At 39.1% G+C, this 24,210-nt stretch overlaps 2 protein-coding genes and 1 pseudogene across 2 annotated transcripts; 2 read left to right on the top strand and 1 right to left on the bottom strand.

Moving 5' to 3' along the window:
* The first annotated feature begins 1,730 nt into the window (after positions 1-1,730).
* On the top strand, positions 1,731-10,458 carry CDX4 (caudal type homeobox 4). Its single transcript, XM_069464096.1, has 3 exons — positions 1,731-2,436; positions 8,360-8,505; positions 9,661-10,458. Exons 1-3 carry the CDS (start codon positions 1,935-1,937, stop codon positions 9,865-9,867), a joined length of 855 nt encoding a protein of 284 aa, XP_069320197.1. The 5' UTR covers positions 1,731-1,934; the 3' UTR covers positions 9,868-10,458.
* A 1,405-nt stretch (positions 10,459-11,863) lies between these two features.
* Positions 11,864-13,018, bottom strand: LOC138378389 (centriolar satellite-associated tubulin polyglutamylase complex regulator 1-like). The gene is given in 2 exon segments (XM_069463740.1): positions 11,864-12,410; positions 12,413-13,018. Coding segments are annotated over 2 exon segments (990 nt in total). The 5' UTR covers positions 13,017-13,018; the 3' UTR covers positions 11,864-12,024.
* Positions 13,019-14,317: 1,299 nt separating this feature from the next.
* Positions 14,318-18,754, top strand: LOC138378958 (mortality factor 4-like protein 1 pseudogene; annotated as a pseudogene).
* The last annotated feature ends 5,456 nt before the right edge of the window (positions 18,755-24,210 follow it).

The raw sequence follows: 24,210 nt of genomic DNA, 5'->3' as shown, positions 1-24,210 counted from the left end.
CAAATCATGTAACTCTTCTGCTCTCAACCCTACAATGTCTCCCCACCTCACTTAGAGCAAAAACCAGAATCTTTACAATGGCCTATTCCCCTTTACCTTCAGGACCCCATCTACTCTTTAACTATAACTGTCTTCCTTGTCATTTAGACAAGCATTCTCTTTTTACTTGTTCCCTCTGTCTGGATCCTCTCTCCTCATTGCTTACTCCATTAACTCTTTCATATTTTATTTAAATGTCATTTCTCAGTGAAGTCCTCCTAGACCACCACATTTACAATTACAACACCCCCAGCATTCCCTATCCTCCTCCACTGTTTTTTTCTTTTTTATGATAGCATTGATTGCTGACATACCATACAATTTAATTACTTATTAGTGTCTCTCCTGACTACAATATAATCTTAATAAAATTAGAGGCTTTGTTCACTACAGATTTCTCCATACACAGAACAGCACCTAGCATTCAAATATTTGTTGAGTGAATTAATGGTGACACAACTATTTACATGCAGTGGCCCCATACTGTGTGCCAAGCACTAAATTAAGCAGTTTGCATGTATTATCTCAGTAAATCCTGTCCTGTAATATAGGTACTATTAGGCTCTACATTTTAAAAAGGTAAAAACTGTGAAACTCAGACAGGACAAGTGACTTTCCCAAAGCCAATGAGGGATTAGCTAAGTGGGAGTGCGAGGTTGGATTTTGTGGAAAAGCACATTCCCTGAGTAGGAAGCAGCCTGGAGTAAAGGTTGTAGTAGGTCTTGTGGGGAGGGGAGGGGAGAGGAGGAACACAGGAAGTGACCTGGATTTTTTAGGCAAGATCTTGAGTTCACTGGAATCTACTGGCAAGCCCATATCTTTTCCAACAATTGGAGCTTTACAAAGGAAATCTCAAGTCTGCTGCACCTGCCATGGATTTGAGACTGCAAGAGTTCTTGCCCTTTGGGGCATCAGCTTTGGGACAGAAGCCATACCTGGCAGAAAGGGACACCTGAGACCAGTGGATTGACATGAAAATATGAAAGACCACTATCCACATGGTTCTTCTCTTTCTCTCCTACCCTTTTTCATAACTTACCATCTTTATCTTCCTTTAATTTGCACATATTTGTAAAACATTTGATTAACTCAGCCTGCCATCCACTTGAATGTAACCTTAGAAGGGCAGAGCAAGAATTTTTGTCCCTTGTTCGCTGCTGTATGCCCAGTGCCTAAACAATCCCTGGCACACAGTAGACAATATATAGTTGTGAAATGAATCTCTGCCCTTGGAAACAAAGCCGTCCTCCTTGGGGATGGAGTAGGGAGGAGAAGGGAAAGCCCTTTTCAGTGGCATCATGGGCAAGTGCCATATAGAAACCCCTACCAGGGAATGTGGACAGAGGAGAGATCGAAGATGCAGGCTGAGCATGCGAAGATCAGTGAAAGGGAGGAGGCTGCTGCGATGTAAAGACTGAATCCCAGAGAACAGGACTTTGCCCTGCTTCTGCTCATCTCTCTGACTTTGGAGGGAGCTGGTCAGAAATCCCTGGAGGAGTTCCTGCCTCCAAATGCGCAAGACTGATACTATGGGGACCAGAGAGACAGAATCAAGAAAGAGGAGACAGAAAGGCTGGGAGCTTGGGGGAGAGGGAGCATAGAGTGAACAAGTTCCTGTGAAAGTGAAATGGCCCTTCATTTGAATGCAAATGCTACATAAAAGCCTGAAGCCCCTTGACGTCAGCCCAGCCATTGGTGGCCCATCTATAGAGGGCCACTAGTCACCTGGAAACCGTCGGGGTAGGAAACGTGGGATGGAGTAGTCTGAGGGGCGCAGAGGAGCTTGCTGCACAACTACCTACTGATAGATTTATTCTCCGCTGCTTCTCAAAGTCGGGTTGTGGCCTTAGAACTCAGGATGGCTTAGGGAGCTCCTTCTTTCTGTCCTAGCCACCATGTACGGAAGCTGCCTTTTGGAGAAAGAAGCAGGCATGTACCCGGGCACTCTCAGGAGCCCTGGAGGGAGCGGCACAGCTGGAGCGGGCGGCACTGGGGGCGGTGGGAGTCCGCTGCCAGCCTCCAACTTCGCTGCAGCCCCGGCTTACGCTCACTACATGGGGTATCCCCATATGCCCAGCATGGCTCCTCATGGGCCATCCCTGGGAACCTGGGGCTCACCCTACAGTCCCCCCCGAGAGGACTGGAGCGCGTACCGTGGGCCGTCCAGTACAATGGGCACAGTGTCCATGAACGACATAACCTCAAGCCCCGCCGCTTTCGACTTGCCCAGCTACAGCAACCTGGGTCCCGTGGGCGGGGGAAGCAGCGGCGGCTGCCTGCCAGGCCCGGCTGGGCGGTCTCTAGTCCCCATCGACGCCGGCACCGCAGACGCCAGTTCCCCCAGCAGGAGCCGCCACAGCCCCTATGCATGGATGCGCAAGACCCTGCAGGTGACCGGTGAGTAATAGATTCCAATGCTCACACACTTTTCCTTCCTTCCCTTCTTTACTTCTCTTGGCCTGCCCGCCGTCCTACTTCTCAGGTCTCTCCTGGGAGAGCTTAGCTGAGGAGACCTCTGCGTGGTTGCCTGGGCCATTAGGTACCTCCCTCGCGTGCACCTGGGCTCAAAGCTCGCTAAATATGGCAATTGGGACTAAACCTACCCTATGGGTGGTTTTTAGCTGCTCGCTGCTCGCTGCTCGCTGCTCGCTGCTCGATCAAGGGAGTGAGCGGGTGGACAATGAGTATGTTGAGCCACAGGGATCAACATCCAATCCTGCAGTTGCCCAGTAGGAAAACAGATGCACGAGAAAGCTCAACGGGTGAATGAAGCGAGAGGGCAGCCGTGATGTCCCGATGTTCAGGCACTGCTGCTTGCCTGCTCCATTTCCAAACCTTTCCCCATCTGGGCGGGCCGTCTCCCCCTCCCCCAAAAGGTGGTGATGTTCAACTTAGGTTCATGGTGCTTGGCTGGCAATGGACCCTCCACGTTAGCCACGGAGGCCCAAAGGCAAAGAGGCCTCAGTCACCCTGGCCTCTCAAGGAAGCTCCCCTTCCTTCGTCCAAGTTGGCAGAGGCGTGTTGGCCTCAAATCCATTGCCTTCTTCAAACGTCCTTTCTTCCAATGGAAGCATTGAGGCAGTCGCGAAGGCTATAGCACTGAATCCTCACACCTGCCAGGTGTGAACGAATATCAGTCCCAGCACTACTAAGTGGCTTAAAGCCCTCATAACTATCCAGGCAGGAGTCCTCTAGGCGGAGGGGCTGAATGCAATTCTATGACAGCACACGGAAAGGCACAGCCATGCCAGCCTAATGCCGACTAGCAAACCAGTGGTCCACTGCTGGGAGCCAGGGCAGAGGAAGTGGCCGCTCCGCTTTAATCTTGGAACGGGGGGGGCGAGGGGGGATGTTTGTTTTCAGCTGTCTATAGCTCTTTTACCACATTCTTATTATTCCAACCCTTGCTCCCTATCATTAGAGAAAATTAGTAAAATTCGACTCTATCACTTTCATCCCTCTGGGGAGGAAAAGACATTTCAATAGCATTTGTCCACAATGATTATGCTCCTGTTCACAGGTCTGCATTTTCTCTCCCCTCCAAAAAGCAAAGGCAAGAGGATGAGAAGGGATCAACTTTTACCATTAGGAGAACTTTTAGCCAGAGGAGGGAGTTCCAGTTGATTAGAACATTACTAGGGTGGAAATCCCAAGTTAAAAATAGAGTTTAAATACATGACTTCAAAGCTTTTGGGGATAAATCTGCACTTTTTAAAAAAAATATGGGTGAATCTGCCGGCTAAGTAGAATAGAAAATGAGGTTAGGATGGGGCACTCCTAGAGCCCTTATTACATGTAATCTCGGGGTTGTAATTAACATCCATTCACTAAACCCCAACAATCAGCAAAAAGATACAAAAGCCAGAAAAGTAGCTGCTCCCAGTTCAAGGATTATGTTTTGAAACACTTTAAAAGAGGGAAGTTGATGACATGTCCTTTGGAATAGAGAACAATGAAAAAAAGGACAAAAGAAATTATCTTGAGCCATGAATTTTCTGTTTATGACAGGTTTATCTGCTTTAAAGTCTCCCATTTGCATTTACTTTCACTAGCCTGAGCCTCTCTCTTGGGTAATTCTGGTCCCAGGGGAAGTTTAGAAGGGGCCTCCTTAGTCTGTGGCATCTTCATCATTGGCTAAACCCTCAAACCTAACTTGACTTTACCACCTTCACAAGATTTTCTCTCCAATTTCAATGAGAAGTTTAAAATTGAGTGATATTGGAGCCCCTTTGACTCACGGCAACCTATCCTATGGATGAGGCTTTATTAAATTCAACCTTTGTTTCATTTTAATGTCTTATAAATTAAAATTATCCCTTTGCTATATTCTTGTAGCCTACGGTGCACATTTAGCAACAATTTAATAACATGATGTAAAATATGGACCCTCCTCCTAGAAAAATGCATAAAAGCAGATGAGCATACACACACAAATAATTTTTTACATAATTTCAGGAGATTCATGGATTCACTGAAGCCTTTTCATAGATATTAGGTTATAAACCCCACAAAACAATTAAGCTGATCACCTCACTGGACCACAATGCACCCATTTATATGCTTAGCACATAGTTAAATAAATATTTGTTAAATGAATGAATGAGTCAGATCCTCCTAAATTTTCTACTTCACTCTGTAGTATTGTGGAACAACACATGGTTTATGGCTGAGAGGCAAATAGATGAACTACAAAATGAAAGTAACCTCTTTCTGATTAAAATAATCAAGTGAAAGTTATTTCTATAACTGAAGAATGTTTTAAATAGACTTAAGTTAAAGACAGAAAAATATACATATTAAGGGGCAATCAGAAAACATTTCCTAGTGACCATTATAGCATTTGATTTTCTAATGAGAGCAAAGTGGTCTGATTTAAAAGATATTTCTATCCCATTTAGTTCCAATACTGGTCTATTCCAGTACACATTTCATTTGAAAGATTATATGAAAAAGAATCTGACAGAAAAGTGTGTATGGAAAGTTAAGTATTTTCATGCATTTTCATATTTTAAACATTAGTAAGGTAGTAACTTAACAGGGCTGGAAAGAGGCTTTCTTGTTAGGGGAGGGAAAGAGGGTAGAGGAGGAAATAACGATTGATTCTGATTCTGATTGTCTTCAGCCACTGGACAGCACTGAGAAAGTCATACTGTAAAGGCTTTATTCAATTAGGACACTTCATAAAATGAGTTGCTCAATAATTCTTGAGGCTTATCATTGTCTTCCTTGGTTTTGTTCATTTCACTGGGCAACTTTAAAAAATGAATTTGGATGCAATTTTTAGTTAAAAGCAGTGAAGGATTGCCATAAAGTAAAAGTCATCATGGTGGGGTCCATTACATAATATTCCCTACAGAAGAATATTCATTTTCATCATATTTACCCCCATACTATCATTATCAGAACCCCTAGGTTTGGAGAGTGATTTTCTACCTAACAGCCCTTTTGTAGCCAGTCTCTCAAATGAGCACTATTTTTATTTCATTTAGGGTGATAATAAGTTACCATATATAATTACATTTGCTTGCAAACTCTGGGGAGATAGTGTCTGCTGGGTAATGGGAAGGGCTCCATCTATCTTAAACTACAGAGGTTGGTTCATGTCTTTGGAGATAAAGCAAATATATTTTAGACTTTGTTATTTTCCTAAATTAATTCACAACAGCAGCTGAGAAGAGAGTCTCTCACCCTCAGAAATGTCATAGTCTCTGGAAGAAGAGAATAGTTTGAACAATAAAAACAAGTACTCTTAATGCTTTTTTGTTGCTTGGGCATGGAAATATGGACATTATGCTTTACCTGAAAATGTCCAAACTTCCTTCATCATTTAATCTGGTTTAATCATTTAAGGGGAAGAGAAAATGGGGTGGGAGGAGACAGTTCAAGGAGGGGGACACAAAAAGAGCACCAGGAAATGCAAATTTGTTTCTCTTTGTAAACTGTGCAGTCAGTATTTTCCCCTGAACTATGTCTTCTTGGGGTTTTAGGTCTTATCTGTCAGACTGGGGCAACAGACTCATTTTAACACTACGCATGGCTTTGATATGCAGCCAGGCTCTTCCTCATCCCTCCTTTCTTCAGGGGTTATATTGCCGGAAAGGGTGAGGATTTTCATGGCAAATAAAGAGGCCTGGTCTTGACTTTATTGTCCTCAGAAGAAACTGCAAGAGGGGAATTTATGACCAATGGGGGTGGGGAAGAATTGCAACCTTTCCAGAGTTCTTGAAGTCTGGTTATATTTATTGATTACCAAAGAGCAGAAAACACTGACACACACACAAGTTGAATTTTAAACTTTCTCCCTCAAGTTAGAATTTAAACACTCAATCACTTTAAGATTAGGAAAGATTTTAGGAAACATCTTTTCAAAGATATATTTTGATCCCAAGATTTGAGGTTCTGGAAATAAATTAAACTTCAAGGTTTTCTTTTTGTTCCCAAATATAAATTCTGTCTTTGCAATAACCAAAAACTAGACCTCTGGTTTCCTGGGTTTCTGTTTAGATTCAGAAAACCAGCTCAAAATTTGGGACTTTAAGGTAAGTTAACTGACTGGGGCTCATCATTTTCCATTTATGGGGATGGGGAGGGATTTTATTTAGTTCATATGTCCATGAGTTATTCAGCCATTTAGTTGAATCATAAGATATATCTCTCATCTAGAAATTATTTCTACGTTCATGTTCTCTTTTTTTCTTTCCTGGAGATGAAAGGATGTCTGACATTTGTTTAGGGCTTGTAAATTCCAAACCAATTGGCTGGTGTTCCTGAATGTAAAGAGGGTTCAGGATGGAATCTGATGCTATGTAGCTCCTTTGTTAGGCCTGTGCTACATCTTAACACCTCAATGGAGTTTAGGTAACCACTTTAAAGAAGGCTTTGTCTTACAGATCACCTCCCAAAACTTCACATCAAAAACAACCAGGGAAGATCAGAAGGAGTTTCTAAAAGCCATAGAGAAAAAGGAGAAAGATCCTGGAGGGGGTCAGAGAAATTGAAAAGAAAAGGAAACTTCCTAATTACCTTTGGAAAATTTGAAAGGAGGAATAAAACTCTATTTGAAGGAGGGCATGAGAAATTAGTTAAATGTTGTAACACAAAGCAAATGTTTGGATATTCTTTCAAAGGGCATGGAATATTCACTCTATTCTGCTTAAGTCAACACCCCCTCCTTCCCCTATTTAATACACTGGGAATAAAAATTGGCTTAAGACTGTTACATAAAAACTATTTTTTCTAATAGGTAATGGGGTTATTCTGAAATAGAATCTGCTAAGTGACAGGAAATGTTTTCTTTTTAAATGACTATCGAAACCAAACTCTGTCTGAGGAGTATATGTAACTATAATGTAAGGATCCCAAAATAGTTTGTCACAGTTGGGCCATTCTTATGCTTCCCAGCATGTTTAAACTTGGAATAACATTTAGCACACTGAACTAGGAGTCAAAATATATGTTTGGGTCCCCTCTCCTCAGCTCACTAGCACAAAGTCACTTACTTACCCTCACGAGTCTCAGGTTCCTTATCCGTCAACTGGGGATAAGACATGTTCTGCATAATTCAAGAAGGTAGGTAATAGGTTTAATGGGAAATAGTATGAAAGAACTGCATAAAATGTAATAGGAAGTGCATGTACAATGGATGTTGCTACTACTGCAATGCCATGCCCCAATGTAAGTGGGAAGAAGTTGACAATCATGGATTAAATATTTAAGCATTTTTTTCACTTTGTTATATTTTATTTTATTTCAAAATACTAAGGGGGTACAATATTTTTGTTACATGGATACTTTGTACAATGCTTAAGTTGGGGCTTTTAGTGTGCCTGTCATCAGAATAGTGTTTATTGTACCCAATTGGTAAGTTTTTATCCCTCATTCCCCTCCCATCCACCTCCCTTCTTGGTTTCCAATGTCCTTTAAATTTCTTTGTGCCCATGTATGCCCATTTTTTCTAATGCTTTGGTGTAACACTAGGTCAATGGTAGAAAGATTGTGATTTTACTGATCATTTTAGGAGAAACATTAATTGGAGGGATGGTGGTTTCATATATACAGAGAGATATAGATATAAGGATATATGTCTATATCTATAGATGATAACAGATAGACAGACACAGATAGAGACACTGATATCATGACCACAGATGAGAATGTATTTAATGGAGTAATATACTTATGAATATTTGCTTTAAAAATATACTTGCTTTATATTTTAAAGCAATAGATGAAGGTAGGAAGAGTGGCTATGATTTCTTCAACCAAAACAATCTCTGAGGAAACAGAATAAGATTAAATGCAATGCTTTCTTCCCTAACAGGAAAAACCAGGACAAAAGAAAAGTATCGTGTAGTTTACACAGATCATCAAAGGTTGGAGCTGGAAAAGGAATTCCATTGCAATAGATACATCACAATCCGAAGAAAATCAGAGCTGGCAGTTAACCTGGGCCTTTCTGAGAGACAGGTATACCAGAAGTACATCCAACATGTCCCATATAATGATTTAAATAGGTTGAAGTTTTAGAGAAGTCTATAAGCAGGGATGAAAGCAAAACAAGAGGACCAAGACATTCTCCAAGCTTTCCTAAAGCCCACTTTCATCCTGTTGGACCTGGGCACCTTGTGGGTATGGAAGCAAAGGATAAGGGCTTAGGATGTGGAGAGGAATTACAACTCCAATGGAGCTGATCAAGCAAGGCAAAACTTTGATCTGGTTCCCCAAATAGTCAAAACCAATGTGTGAAGTGGAGATTTGGCAACCAAGGCAATTATCTGGTTCATATTAGTAAAACTCCAACTCTAACTGGACACCAATGCTGCTACCTGAACCAAGTTTTTAAGTTGTCCAGGGTTGGAAATTTAATTTAATTTTCTATGGTCTACATAATTCTATGATGCCTGCCTCAAATTTAGCTTTTTGTGAGTACTCAATGAAGATTAAATCATGGCAAGGATCAACAGTTTCCATTTACTCAAATTTTGAAATTATATACTACCTGATATTTTTTCACTTAAGTCTAGGAGTAATCCTGGAATCATAGAATTCTAGAATTGTATAGTCCATTAATGTACTGTCTTAACCTAAGCAGCTTGCTTTTCATCCATGTGTAAAGGCACATTGGCATGGCTCTGGTCTTTGTCTCCATCAAGAAATATATAGTATTTCATCACCCTCATTCATTCAGTTCTATGTTTTCATTAATTTTTTACTTTTAGGAAGTTTCTCTTAGTGACTCATTTAATTATCTTTGCTATTTAAACCCCTCCCTCTTATTGGTACTACTCAGCATTTTGCATTCTATCATTATTTATTTCTACCTGTGCAACAGAGAAGGTGGGTGAGGTGTAATGTAAAGAGCACTGCATTCAGAGTCAGTCAGTAGCCCTAGACTTGCTCTCAGTTTTATTTCTTGCAAGGTACTTACTCTGTCTGAGTCTGCTTTTTTCTTTAAATATGTTAAGTGAGCATACTTCACAAGGTCGCTGTAAGGCTCAAATGAAGTGATATATTTATGAAAGGGCTTTGTAAATGCTAAAGTACCTGTACAATATTAGTAATCACTATGTTAACTGCATTCAGTATGTAGCCCCATTAAATACAAAACTTTTTGTGTTTCAGGTGAAAATCTGGTTTCAGAATCGAAGAGCCAAGGAGAGAAAAATGATCAAAAAGAAAATCTCCCAGTTTGAGAATAGTGGAGGCTCAGTGCAAAGTGACTCTGGCTCCATCAGCTCTGGGGAACTGCCTAACACTTTTTTCACCACCCCATCTGTGGTCCGTGAATTTCAACCTATTGAGATACAGAAGGTCATAGTCTCTGAATGAAAGAAAAGCAAAGAGAAATGGAAACTGCCCTTTCTTTAGTGGTGTCTTTTCCAGTGTCTTTTTCATCTTTAAGATATCAGCAGGGGAGTTTGAGCGGGGTGTAATTCCTTGTAAGGCAGTATTTGGAACAGGTGGATGTGCAACAGGTTGAAGATAATTTAGGGGACTCTTACTTTCAGAAACTATCCCAAGAAAACTCCTGTCATGTGCTATGCTATATGTCAGTCACTCAGGAAGCTTAGTGGCAAGCTATATATTTAAAAGCTAGAATCACAGGCCTTTGCAACTCTGTTTACAATTTCAGAAATTTGCTTGTGAACAGACTGTAAAAGAGAGTTCTGCTAGGAGGCACTCTGTATGTGTATTTGTGTTTGTTATTTGATACTGGGTGTGTTCTCTTATGCTGTCTTTGGGGGAGTGCGAAGAAGGTGCCAGAAGATTATCTCCAGCTACTTTTTCAAGTGTTTTATTCAAAAGCTAGAACAGTTTTCATAACAAGATAAATTTGTAAGAATCAACACAGGGTGATTCTGAATCCATTGTCACTGGTTAATAAAAACAACAAATAAAAAATACCATTTTGTCCCTCAATCATATTTGTCTGACATGAATTACCTTATCTCAGAACTTTTAACATACAGTGTCAATTTTAAATCTTGTCAAAACAATGAATTCAGACTAGAACAATACAGGCCAGCTTGGTTGAGTCATTAGCAAGGCAGATCTCTAATTCACAGAATAAACTCCTCCCCTCCACCTGTCTTTCCACTCCAATTACTGTTATAGTCCAGTGCCAATCAGACTTACACAAGCACAAGGACAGTGAAGTGGCCTGTAGCCCCTCCCTGCCATCACCTTTCACCTGTTCAATATTACCCACATCATGTCACTTCAATGCAGTGTAACCCAAGGAGCTGCAGTTTATAGGTTACAAACACACAACTTGGCTAAGGAAAGGGGTTTCAGTGAGCAGTGTTGCCTGGAGTTTCTGTTGTTGGTTCAGTATACTGTTTGCATATTGAAGTGGTCAAAAGCTAGACTCTTAATCCTTTTAAATTGAGATGGTTTAAAAACTTTAAAGGAAAGGTTGATTAAAGTAAGAAAGCAATCAATCAGGGTACAACTTTTCTCTCCTTTTCAAGATGCATCTTTGTTGTTCATAAGAAAATTAGAATTTTGAGCCCACCTACCTGTCTTTGGGTTGACAGTAAGAAATTTTTCCCTCCTCTCCTTATGAAAATGTCAGAAAGAGGTTTTACTTTCTATGGCTGCTTCTGAAGTTACCTCATTAAGTTCTGAAAAGACTTAAGGGAAAACTCCTTATATCTTTGATAAGACCTGTTGGCATTATAATCTTCACAACACATTTATGAGCTAGGTATCAATTGTCTCATTTTACTGATAAGGAAACAGGTGTGAGCCATCAGATCACTTTTCAAAGACACATAGCAAGGAAATTGTGGATGCTGACGAGAACCCCTAGCTACACAGGATGTACCCTTTTCCATTCATTTTTTTTTTTTACCAGACACAAGGGACTTTATTCATTTCACATATTTAACTCTTAGACACAGAGGAGATTTGAAGCAGGTTTTGAAAGTGAAAGTGTCTTCTTGCCCACCCTTCTCCGTCCTATCAGGGCTAGTGGCTGTCCTCCAGCAGGCCACAGTGGTTATGTCCTCCCAGTACTTGCATCTGAGGTGTCACCCTTGACCATGCAAGGCCCTGCATGGCTATTCATGTTCTCCCCCTTAATGGAGTTGCTGTGAAATGAACCTTATCAGGGGAATAGCAGAGGTTGGCTGAGACGATAATGCACTGCTCTTCCTCAAGAGGTTAAGAGTATTAACAAAAGGCTAAGGCCAAGTCCCCTTCCTAGTGATGCAGTGGCCTCAGCACAGTCTGTCAGCCTGGGGCCTGCCTAGCACTGAAAGGCTGACAGGGCCAGGGAGAGCAGGCTGTTAACTTTCTAGGGTCATGGTTTGGCTTGGCTGATCAGCACCTCTCTGGCAGGTCTTTGGGCTGGGGCTGTTATTCAGCCTTTTCGCCAGCAGAGGGCAGCATGGCAGGGCGCTGGAGAGGAGGCCGGGTGGGAGCACCAAGGGCTGGCGTGGGGGGCAGGGTCCAGGGCGCTGTAGGCAGGACCCTTCGGACTCCTCAAGTCTCGGACTCGTCTGTCTCTTCAGTGGAGCCATCGCTCTCTGCATCCACTTTTCGGGAGTGGTGGAGGGGTCTCCAAGGGGAGCCAACCTGGGGAGGAGTACGGGAAGGCAGGCAGCAGGCCTCTGGGCTGGCAGTGACCGAGTTGACCAGGCCTGGGACCTGGACCAGCAGCCGTTCCAGCTCCTCATCCATGGCTGGGTCATGCATTAGATCCCCTTTGTCAGGCAAAGCTCCTAGGGCTTGATTGATTCCATGATGCTTTGAGAGAGCCACAAGGAATCCATAGAAGGTCAGTCTCTGAACTTTGCTTAGGACTTCTTTAACAAGTGCTGGGGGTGGGCAGCTGTACTTGTGCCGGTCACACAGGTGACCGGCACAAGGTAGAACAGCGACGCCTCCACTCCCTCCATGCTGGCTTCGCCCATAACTTGTCGCTGGCGGTGGTGCCCACTGGATGACGTTGGCACAATCACTGTATTGGGGTTCTTGCCTGACAGTAGGTCCTGATAGATGGCGGCCACACTGTCCAGAAATTCTGAGTAGTAAAACTGGATCTGGAAGGCAAAAAGGAAATCTGAAAAAGACATCAAGCAGTCCATGGCATCGTCCATGAGCACAATCCTGGCTGCTTTCTGAGTAAGCTCCAGCGGGAAATCAGGGCACAGCAATTGCAGCAAACAGTGACATTCTTTCATGGTCAGCAAATCACCATTTTTGCCCACAGTTCGGAAGCATCTCCAGAAGGCCCGTAAAAACGATGCCCTGTTGTTGGGGGTGGCTTGGATGAAGCTGAATTCACGAAAGAGAATGTGAGTTCCCTGGCAGACACTGTTAAAATATTCTGTGAAGAACCTGGCAATGCCATATTGGCTAATATCCTCCCTGTTCTCTAGCAGCTGGCACACTGCATCCTCCATGTACGTGAGGACATGTCGCTGAGCCAGATACTCGTAGTCCGGCAGAGCTAGGCGTTCGGGACTCAGCATCCTTTGACCCAGGTAGCTTCCTCCATTCATTTTGGATTTGATTATATTATTGAAGTTGCCCACAGCTTCCTAAACACCACTCAAAGGGTAATTACCACCTACAAATGCAGCCTTAGCCTTTTGTTTTCCAGCTCCTTTAACCCCCTGGTCAGTGAATTTGGGTTTAATACTAATAATCTTAATAATGCCTTATATGTGTATAATATTCTATATTTTTAATGCACTTTTACACCTGTTATATTATTTGGCCTCATGAAATATGCAAGAAGTACTATTCCTATTTTGCACTTTAAGAAACTAGAGACTAGAAAGGCTTGAGCATCTTTGGTAAACCAATTCTCTTAGCCCAAGTCTATGTATTAGAGGATGGTGATAAGGATAGACAAATTTAAATTACCATTTTCTTCAAAAATTTACTGACTTTCCAGTAAGTTGATGACAAAATCTAGGACTAGAACTCAGGTCCACTGATTCAATGAATATTTGTTGAGTGCCTACTCTGTGCCAGGCTCTATGCAAAGATTCTTGACTCTCAGGATAACACATTCAACTGAACCTCACTGCCTGTAATAAATTTTGGGTGGACCATATAGCATGTTAATTGGCTGGCAAGCCATATAGAGTGCTGAAAATGGAAAATCAACATTGAAATGGGTCCTTCCAATCTGGTGGGGAGAGAATAGGGGTGTTACTTGCCTATGTACACTCAAAACTTAATTTCCTTATCCCTAACACTCACTCCACAAAAGGTGTAACTTTGGCTATAGCAGTTGAATTTTCCTAGTAGTTGCTCTTTCTTGTTGTAAACTTTTGTTCCATGGAGAAGAGATATTTCCCTATTTTTATAGATTCTGATTCTCTAAAACCTGTAAACAGAACAAAAAAATGGAGCCTTTGTTTTTATTTTTTTATTTTTATTTTTTTTTTTTTTTTGAGACAGAGTCTCACTCTGTTGCCCAGGCTAGAGTGAGTGCCGTGGCGTCAGCCTAGCTCACAGCAACCTCAAACTCCTGAGCTCAAGGGATCCTCCTGTCTCAGCCTCCCGAGTAGCTGGGACTACAGGCATGCGCCACCATGCCCGGCTAATTTTTTCTATATATATTTTTAGCTGTCCATATAATTTCTTTCTATTTTTAGTAGAGGTGGGGTCTCGCTCTTGCTCAGGCTGGTCTCGAACTCCTGAGCTCAAACGATCCGCCCACCTCGGCCTCCCAGAGTGCTAGGATTACAGGCGTGAGCCACCGCGCCCGGCCGAGCCTTTGTTTTTAACAGCATATTGCAGCCACTTTCTCTATGAAGACATGCTAATTCTTTCTCTGAGATCTGAGAAAACTATACACCACCATGATTTTATGGCTAGATTACAGTGGTGTATGCTGGAGGTATGTAGAGAAAAGAAGTCTAAACACCAAAGCTTAAAACCTGCATTCAAAATAGGTTTCAATAAAGACTTTCTTTCTGGCAAGGGCAGAGACAGGAATGAAAACATAACAAATGGCTGACAGTGTTCAGTTAGGGTAGTGGAATTATGAGGGATTTTCTTCTTTTCATTACTTTTCAAATTTATGCTGTGTTATAATAGGAAAAAATATTTCCTTAAGAAGTATGTTTTCACTCCAAACATTTCTTTATTTTATCCTCAAATAATTTTCAGACTTTAGAATCCTCCTTGCAATTTATTCAAGTGTTCCAATCTCCCAGTACCTTTCTTAAGGCCCTTGATTTTATCTGGGAGTTGTTTGTGTGGAGCTGCAAAGCAGGGTCTTTGGGAAGATCTGGCTTCTTTTCAAAGAAAGAAGGAAGCAAAGCCCAAGGAAAGTTTCCAATCTTGGCTCAGATCCAGAGAATCTAGCTTCTTTTCTGGGTTGGAACATTTTAACACTATCAAGCCAAATCAAGAAGGAAAGGAGGGGCCAACAAGGGGAAGGGTGGTGGAAAGGAAAGATATAACAGGGAATGAGGAACATTTTGGGGCTTATGAATATGTTTATTATCTTAATTCTGGAGACTGTTTCATGAGTGTATACATATATCAAAACTAAAACTTTTATACTTTAAACGTGCAGTTTTTTGTGTGTCAATTATGTTTTAAGAAAGCTGCAAAAAAATATAGCAGAGTTGTTACAACCCTAATAACAAAAAAGAAGGGAGAGAATCACTAGAGGATTTAGTCTATGGAGATAGTCACTTTATATAACTTAGGTGCAGCCCCCCAGGTAGGAATCACTTGCTTGTATATTCATGTCTTAGTGTGCTACTGAGGACGACACCAATAATTGACAATCATTGGATCTTTCATATGTGAATGAGTTTGGAGGGTAGAGGGAGACCAATGTATGTGAGCACTGAATCTTCAGAGTGACAATGCAAAGAAGTCCCCTATTGCATGCCTTCAGGGACAATATTGTGACTTAGTAATAAAAGTAGATATTTACATAGTATGGTATAAGAACCACTGAATTAGGAAATGAGACCTGGAGTTTTAGTTTTATCTAGTTCTGCAACTAGATAGCTATGTAGTTTTTGGTTAAATCACTTCACCTATAAGGGTCTCTGTAATTTTATTTGTAAAATCTGAGGATTTGACTTGGCTTCAAGTATTTATTTCAGCTTTAATTTCTACATGACACCTTGGGAAGACCCCCTGCCCCACCACTCACACAAAATAAAACACACACTTGTACACAAACACACACCCCTTCTTGGTTTCTTAGGGCTTAAAATACCTCTCTTGGGAGAATCAGTCTTTTGGTCTCAAAGACCTTTTCTGTCTTCCAGAATTTACCGAGGGGACTTACCCTTTCAGAGCCTCCATGTCTTCATCTATAAAATGTAGATCTTGAGTTTAATTTAACCAATCTCCAAAATTCTAGTTTTGTGAATTTCTAATTAAAATACTAATGTCACTGGGAAAAGGAAGACACTTAAATTACTACATTTTTCTATCCCCTTTCCAACCACAAAAGACTTTGAAAGGCCTGCTCTAAATGGATTACATGGAGATATCCCTGAAAACAGGAATGAACCCCCTGTGACAAAAGGATACCACAAAACAATAAACTCAAATTGCTTGGATTTTAGAAGTTTGCCTTTAGTTGTGCTTGTGCACACATTTTTGATTCTTCCCCATGGATAAGGGAGGCAGCAAGTCAAATAACTTTTAGGGAAAAGGAGAAAAATTCTCCCTTCTCTTTTTCCAGCATAGCCTCTCCTAACTCTCTGCTAGCCTGATGAAAAAAAGTAGATGTAAAAATAAAATGGAGCCCATAAGGGGCTGATTGTTGGCCCCCCAAAATATATATCTACATCTTAATCCCCAAAACTTCTGAATGATACTTTATATGGCAAAAGAGTAATTATCTTATGTGACAAAAGATATGATTAGGTTAAGGAACTTGAGAGAAGGGTCTTATCCTGGATTGTCTGAGTGAATCCTAAATACAATCATGTGTATCCATACAAGATAGAGGCAGAAGGGTATTTTAAACAGAAGAGGAAGAGAAGGCAATGTAAACTTGGAGGCAGATATTAGAGTGATGTTGCTGAAAGCCAAAGAATGCCAGGAGCAACCAGAAGCTGGAAGAAGCAAGGAACAGATTTTCTCCTAGAATATCTGGAAGATGTGGCTTTACTGACACCTTGATTTTGTACTTTTGGCTTCCAGAACTGCGAGAATATAAATTTCTGTTGTTTTAAGCAACCAAGTTTATGGTAATTTGTCATGGCAGCAACAGGAAATGATATAGAGCCTTTACCAAGGGCCCTTCAAACTAAGCCTAAATCAGTCACCACTCTCCATCTTTTCCATAAAATGTTCAGTCAAAAAAAGACTCTCTTCCCCCTTCTCCTACTCAAGGAACTCTCTTCCAATACACTAGGTGGGTACAAGTTAAAGGAACAGAGACTTCAGAGGTCACATATGACAAACAATATAGACTTTACAAAAATAATTTTAAAAGGTATTAGACAAACTACTATAGCTACTGCAAGCAATACAAACAAACCCTGAAGAAGGGTAAGAATCTGATTCCCAGAGTTACTACATTATAATGTTGAAAATGTTCAGTTTTCAACAAAAACACAAATAAAACACAAAATAAACAATAAAGTATGACCCATTTACAGAAGAAGAAGAAATTAACAGACACCATCCCTAAGGAAGCACAGAGATAGGGCATACTAAACAAAGACTATATCCACTGTTTTAAACATGCTCAAAAAGATAAGAAAAACATGGACAAATATCTAAAGGAAAGACAGGAGAATTATATCAGAACAAATGGAGAATAATAATAAGGAATAGAGATTTAAAAAGGAGCCAACCAGAAATTCTGGAACTGCTAATGAAAAAACTCACTAAGAGCATTTCAATAGCAGATTTGAGCAAGCAGAAAAAAAGAATCAGTGAACTTGAAGATAGGTCTATTGAAGTTATCCTGTCTAAAGAGCAGAAAGATAAAAGGATAAAGAACAAATGAACAGAGCCTAAGATTCCTGTGACACATATTCAAGTTTACCAATGTACACACTATGGGAATCTCAAAAAGAAAAGAGAGATAGAAAGAGACAGAAAGAATATTTGAAGAAATAGTACCATAAAATCTCTCAATTTTGATCAAAGACACGAATATACACAAGCATAAGGTTTGATGAATTGCAAGTAGAATTAAATCAAATAGGTCCATATTGAGACACATTATAATGAAACTATTGAAAGTCAATGGCAAATAAAGATTCTTGAAAGCAGCAAAAGAGAAGCAACTTGTCACATATGAGAGATTCTCAGTAAGATTTATAGCAGATTTCTTATTAGAAACCATCGAGGCAAAAAGGGAGTGGTATGATACTTTTAAACTATTGAAAGAAAAAAAAACTATCAAAACCTGGCCCCAAAATGTAGAGCTGGCAGTCCTTGATGGCACATCTGGTGTGGAGTTGGGTGGGGTAGAGAGTAGGGGTGGCAGTTGGGGTGGTGAAACAAGGAGGAGGTGGCAAATCACTTATAAATGGCACTAACGCAGTACTGAAAGCCTAAATTCTAAGATGGTGAGCAAGTGCTATGCTTTCATGGAGATCTTCTTTATGAAGCAAAGTGTATATGTTGCCAAAAATGACAAACAAGTGAAATACTTTATACATTACAGTAGTTGGAATAAAAATTGGGATGAATGGGTTCTAGCTAGCAGAGTACTCAAATATGTGGACACCAATTTGCAAAAACAGTGAGAACTTCAAAAATCAATCAGGAGCAATATGTAAAGGAGAAGATGAGATAGATTACACTAGGAAAGAAGACCTCTTGTCTGCGACAGAAAATGTTGAAATGAAAACAAAAAAGAATAAAACAGAAAACACTTAGCTATGGAGATGGTGGCATTACCAGTGAGATATGTCAGTCTCTTCAAACAAAAGGTCTCAGGTAAACCCTGGTGTTAAAAACTAGGAAACATTCACTAACAGAGTCAAAGTTAGAGTAAAGATTCCCAAAGAACTAAAACCATGGCGTGTTAATGACTGGGACTTAATTACCAGGCAAAAACATATTTTATCTTCTTGTCAGCCAGAATGTAGATTTCATTCTACAAGATAATGCAGATTATAAGAAACCTTGAGGAAACTCAAATATTAAGGAGTACGTTGTTAATGAAGTTGTGGCAGAGATAAAAGAATACAGGCATGCCTCGAAGATACTGCAGGTTCACTTGCAGACCACTGCAATAAAGCTAATATTGCAATAAAGTGAGTCACAAAAAATTTTTGGTTGTGTTTATACTATATTGTAGTGTAGCAAGTGTGAAATAGCATTATGTCTTAAAATACATATACCTTAATTTAAAAATACTTTATTGCTTAAAAATTGCTAACAATCACCTAAAGCCTTCAGAGAGTCATAATCTTTTTGCTGGTGGAGTGTCTTACTTCAATATTGATGGCTGCTGACTGATCACTTTCTGAAGGTAGGGGTGGCTGTGGCAATTTCTTAAAATGGGACAAGATTTCTCTGTAGCATGTGATGCTGTTTGATAATATTTTACCCACAGTAGAATGCTCCAATCACAGGCAGAGATTGGGAGAATGGATTAAATAATATGATTAAACTATTAGCTGTCTATAAGAGTTTCACTTTAGATCCAAAGACATAAATAGGTTGAAAGTGAAAGGATGGAAAAAGATATTACAGGAAAATAGTAATCAAAGTGCTGTGTGACTATACTATATTAGATAAATAGGCTGTAAGTCAAAAACTATTAAGAGAGACAAATATGGACATTATATATTGATAAAAGGTCAATTTATCAACAAGATAATATAATTATAAACATATACATACAAAACAACAGAACCCCAAAATATATGAACAAGAAGATAGTAGTAAACATATAATACAAAAGAAGAGAAACCCAAAATATATGAGGAAAAATAGGTAGTAATTATATAAACACATACATATAAAACAACAGAGCCCCAAGAACAATGAAAGGAAGACATAGACAGTTCTATAATAATTGTTGAAGAATTTAATAAACTATGTTCAATAATAAATGTAACATCTAGACAGAAGATCAATAGGGAAATAGAGGACTTAAAATACACTATAAACCAACTAGATGTAACAGACATATATAGCATACACCACTCAACATGATTAGCATACACATTCTTCTCAAGTGAACATGCCTTATTTTTTCCATGATAGACCATATGCTAGGCCATAAAACAAACCTCAATAACTTTGAAAGGATACAAATAATGCAAAGTACGTTCCCTGAGCACAATGAATGAAGATAAAATTCAATGACAGAAGGAAAACTGGAAAATTTACAAATATGTGGTATGTGGAAATTAAACAACACACTCACAAACAAACAATGGGTCAAAGAAGAAATAACAAATAAAATGAGAAAACAGAGATGAATGAAAATGAAAACACAACATATAAAAACTTATAGGATACAGCAGAAGCAGTGCTCAGCAGGAAATTCATAGCAATAAATGCCTATATTTAAAAGAAGAAAGATCAAAAATAAATAACCTAACTTACTAAAATCAGAGCTGAAACTGGGGACATTACTAATAACCTCACAGAAATAAAAAGGATTATAAGAGGATATCACGAACAATTATATACCAACAAATTATATCTCAAATCCATAACCTAAGTTTATACCTTAAGGAACTAGAAAAAGAAGAGCAAACTAAACCTAAAGGTAGCAGAAGGAAAGAAATAATAAAGATTAGAGCAGAAATAAATGAAATAGAGAATGGAAAAACAATAGATTCAATGAAATCAAAAGTTTGTTTCACTGAAATTATCAACAATATTGATAAACTTTTAACTTGACTGAGAGAGAGAGAGAGAGAGAGAAGGAGAGACTGAAGAGGCAAATAATTAAAATCAGCAATGAAAATAGGGACATTAATACTGGCTTTACAAAAATAAAAATTATAAGAGAATACTATAAACTAATGTGTGTAAAGACATAATAAATTAAATGGGCAAATTCCTAGAAACACACAAATCACCAAAATTGACTCAAGATGTAATAGAATATCTGAGCAGACCTTTAAAAACTATAGAGATTGAGTCAGTAATAAAAAAAAAAACCCAAAAAAGAAAATTCCAGGACTGGATGGCTTTATTGGTGAATTTCACCAAATATTAAAGAAGAATTAACATCATCAAATCTTCTCCAAAAAAATTTTTGTTTTTGGACAGAGTCTTGCTCTGTCACCTGCCTAGAGTGCAGGGGCATCATCATAGCTCATTGTAACCACAAACTCCTGGGCTGAAAAAATCCTCCTGCCTCAACCTTCCAAGTAGCTGGGACTACAGGCGCACATCAACACACCTGACTAATTTTTCTATTTTTTCTGGAGATGGGGTCTCATTCTCATTCAGGCTGGTCTTGAGCTCAAGATATCCTCCTGCCTTGGCCTCCCAGAGTGCTAGGATTACAAGCATGAGCCACCATGCCCGGCCATCTTCTCAAACTCTTTGAAAAAAGCGAAGAGAAGTGAATGCTTCCTAACTCTTTCCTTTGTGTGTGTGTGTGTGGTAGCATGTATACAATAAAACAATATTTTCTATTTCTTGGAATATTTATAAATCATAAAGAGAAAAAATATGAATAAGCAAAATAATATGCCCAATGACTTTTACTTAAAGATACTTTTGATCATGAAAAGAGTGTTACCCTGATACCAAACCCAGCCAAAGACAGCACAAGAAAAGTACAGTCAAATATTCCTTGTACATATAGATGAAAAATGCCTCAACAAATTCTAGAAAAATGAATCCAATAGCATATTAAAAGCATTATGCATCATGACAAAGTGAGATTTATCCCAGGAATTCAAGGGTGTTCAACATGGAAGAATCAATTAACACCACATTTATGGAACAAAAGAAAAAATACATGACCATCTCAATTGATGCAGAAAAGCTTTTGACAAAACATAACACCCTTTTATGATAAAAACATCAGAAAAACTAAAAATAAAAGAGACTTTCTTGAACATGATAAAAGGCATTTACAAAAGTCCAGAGCTAGCATCATGGTCAATGATGAAAGCCCAAAGGGTTTCCACCTAAGATCAGAAGCAAGACAAAGATGTTCACTTCTGTCATCTCTATTCAACATTGTACTAGAAGTTCTGGCCAGAACAATTAGGTAAGGAAACTAACAAAAGGCATCCAATTGGGAAAGGAAGAAGGAAAATTATTTTTATTCACAGATAATATGATCCTATATATGAGAAAATCTCCAAGAATCCACAAAAATAACTACCAGAGTTAATGAATGAATTCAGCAAAGTTGCAGGGTACAACTCAGAAATCAGTTGTGTTTCTATATAGCAGCCATAAGCAATCTGATAAGCAATTTAAGAAAATGAATTTTTGAGAAGGAAATTAATAATGTCATTATTATAACAATGACATTTATAATAGCATCCAAAATAATATAATACCTACAAATAAATTTAACCAAAGAGATGAAAGACTTGCACTTTGAAATCTGTAAAATTTTGCTGAAATAAATTAAAAATCTAAATACATGGAAAGACATCCTGTGTTTATGCATTAGAAGACAATATCATTAAGATGGCAATACTACACAAAGCAACTCAGAGGTTAAATGCAATCCCTATCACAATTCCAGTGGCCATTTTTGCAGAAATGGAAAAGCCTAACCTCAAATACACGTAAGAGTTCCCAAAGAGCCAAGACAATACTGAAAAAGAATGAAGTTGGAGGACTCACACTTTCTGATTTCAAAATTTACTACAAAGTTATGGTAATCAAAACAGTGTGGTTGTGAAATAAGGATAGACAGCTAGATCAATGAAATATAATTGAGAATCCAGAAATAATCCCATACATCTATGGCCAATTTGTTTTTGACAACAGTGCAAGACCACTCAATAGGTGAAGAATAGTCTCTTCAACAAATCGTGGTGAGCCAATTGGATATCACAGGCAACAGAATGAAATTGGATCACTGCCTCACACCATATACAAAAATTAACTAAAAATGTATCAAAGACCCAAATGTAGGAGCAAAAAATTTTAAATTCTGAAAAGAAAATGTAGGGGTAAATATTCATGACCTTGGATTTGGTAATGGATTCTTAGATATGACACTGAATCCACAAGCAATAGAAGAAATAATTAGATAAATTGGACTTTATCATAATTAAAACTTTTGTGCATCAAAAGACATTATCAAGAAAGTGAAAAGACAATCTATGGAATGTGAAAAGATATTTCAGAATCCTATATCTGTTAAGAGTCTAATATCCAGACAATATAAGGAAGTCTTACAACTCAACAACAAAAAGAACCCAGTTAAAATTTGGGCAAAGGACTGGATTAGACATTTCTCAAATGACATTACACACGGTGGATAACAGACTTAAACCTTAGGTCAGAAACTATTAGAATTCTAGAATAAAATGTGGGAAAGACTCTTAAAAACATTGGCCTAGGCAAAGAATTTATGAAGAAGACCCCAAAGGCAATCACAGCAACAACAAAAATAAATCAATGGGACCTGATTAAATTAAAAAGCTTCTGCACAGCCAAAGAAACTGTCATGAGAGTAAATAGACAACCTACAGAATGGGAAAAAATTTTTGCATGCTACACATCCGATAAAGGACTGATAACTAGAATCTATTTAGAACTCAGGAAAATCATCAAGAAAAAAATCAAATAACCCTATCAAAAAGTGGGCAAAGGACATGAACAGAAATTTTTCAAAAGAAGACAGAAGAATGGCCAACAAACATATGAAAAAATGCTCAACATCTCTAATCATCAGGGAAATGCAAATCAAAATCACAATGAGATATCACTTAACTCCAGTGAGAATGGCCTTTATCAAAAAGTCCCACAACAACAAATGCTGGCGTGGATGCGAAGAGACAGGAACACTCATACACTGCTGGTGGGACTGCAAACTAGTGCAACCTCTGTGGAAAGCAATATGGAGATACCTTAAACAGATACAAGTAGACCTACCATTTGACCCAGCAATCCCATTATTGGGCATCTACCCAAAAGAACAAAAGACATTTTATAACAAAGACACCTGCACCCGAATGTTTATAGCAGCACAATTCACAATTGCGAAGACGTGGAAACAACCCAAGTGCCCATCCATACATGAGTGGATTAATAAAATGTGCTATATGTATACCATGGAGTACTACTCAGCTATAAGAAACAATGGTGATATAGCACCTCTTGTATTTTCCTGGATAGAGTTGGAACCCATTCTACTAAGTGAAGTATCCCAAGAATGGAAAAATAAGCACCACATGTACTCACCATCAAATTGGTTTCACTGAACATCACCTAAGAGCACATTTTGGAATAACATTGATCAGGTGTTGGGCAGATGTCGGTGGAGGGGGATGGGTGTATACATACATAATGAGTGCAATGCGCACTGTCTCGGGGATGGACACATTTGAAGCTCTGACTTGGGGGGTGGGGGGACAAGGGCAATATTTGTAACCTAAACTTTTGTACCCTCACAATATGCTGAAATAAGAATTTTAAAAAATGACATTATACAAATGTCAAAAAACCACACAAAAAGATGCTCAACATATTAGACATTAAGAAAAATGCAAATCAAAACCAAACTGAGGTACCATTTCACACCCACTACGATGGAAAATATCGAGT

The sequence above is a fragment of the Eulemur rufifrons genome, chromosome 30 (genome assembly GCF_041146395.1).
Source record: "Eulemur rufifrons isolate Redbay chromosome 30, OSU_ERuf_1, whole genome shotgun sequence".
In the NCBI taxonomy this organism is placed as follows: Eukaryota; Metazoa; Chordata; class Mammalia; order Primates; family Lemuridae; genus Eulemur; species Eulemur rufifrons.
This window is presented reverse-complemented; position numbering and strand designations above follow the sequence as displayed.

Bases quoted from the DNA above. Each gene is read 5' to 3' on its own strand.
- CDX4 (XM_069464096.1), top strand. From the start codon at position 1,935: ATGTACGGAAGCTGCCTTTTGGAGAAAGAAGCAGGCATGTACCCGGGC. The intron at 2,437-8,359 runs GTGAGTAATAGA...CTTCCCTAACAG, and splicing joins CAAGACCCTGCAGGTGACCG to GAAAAACCAGGACAAAAGAA. The intron at 8,506-9,660 runs GTATACCAGAAG...TTTGTGTTTCAG, and splicing joins TGGGCCTTTCTGAGAGACAG to GTGAAAATCTGGTTTCAGAA.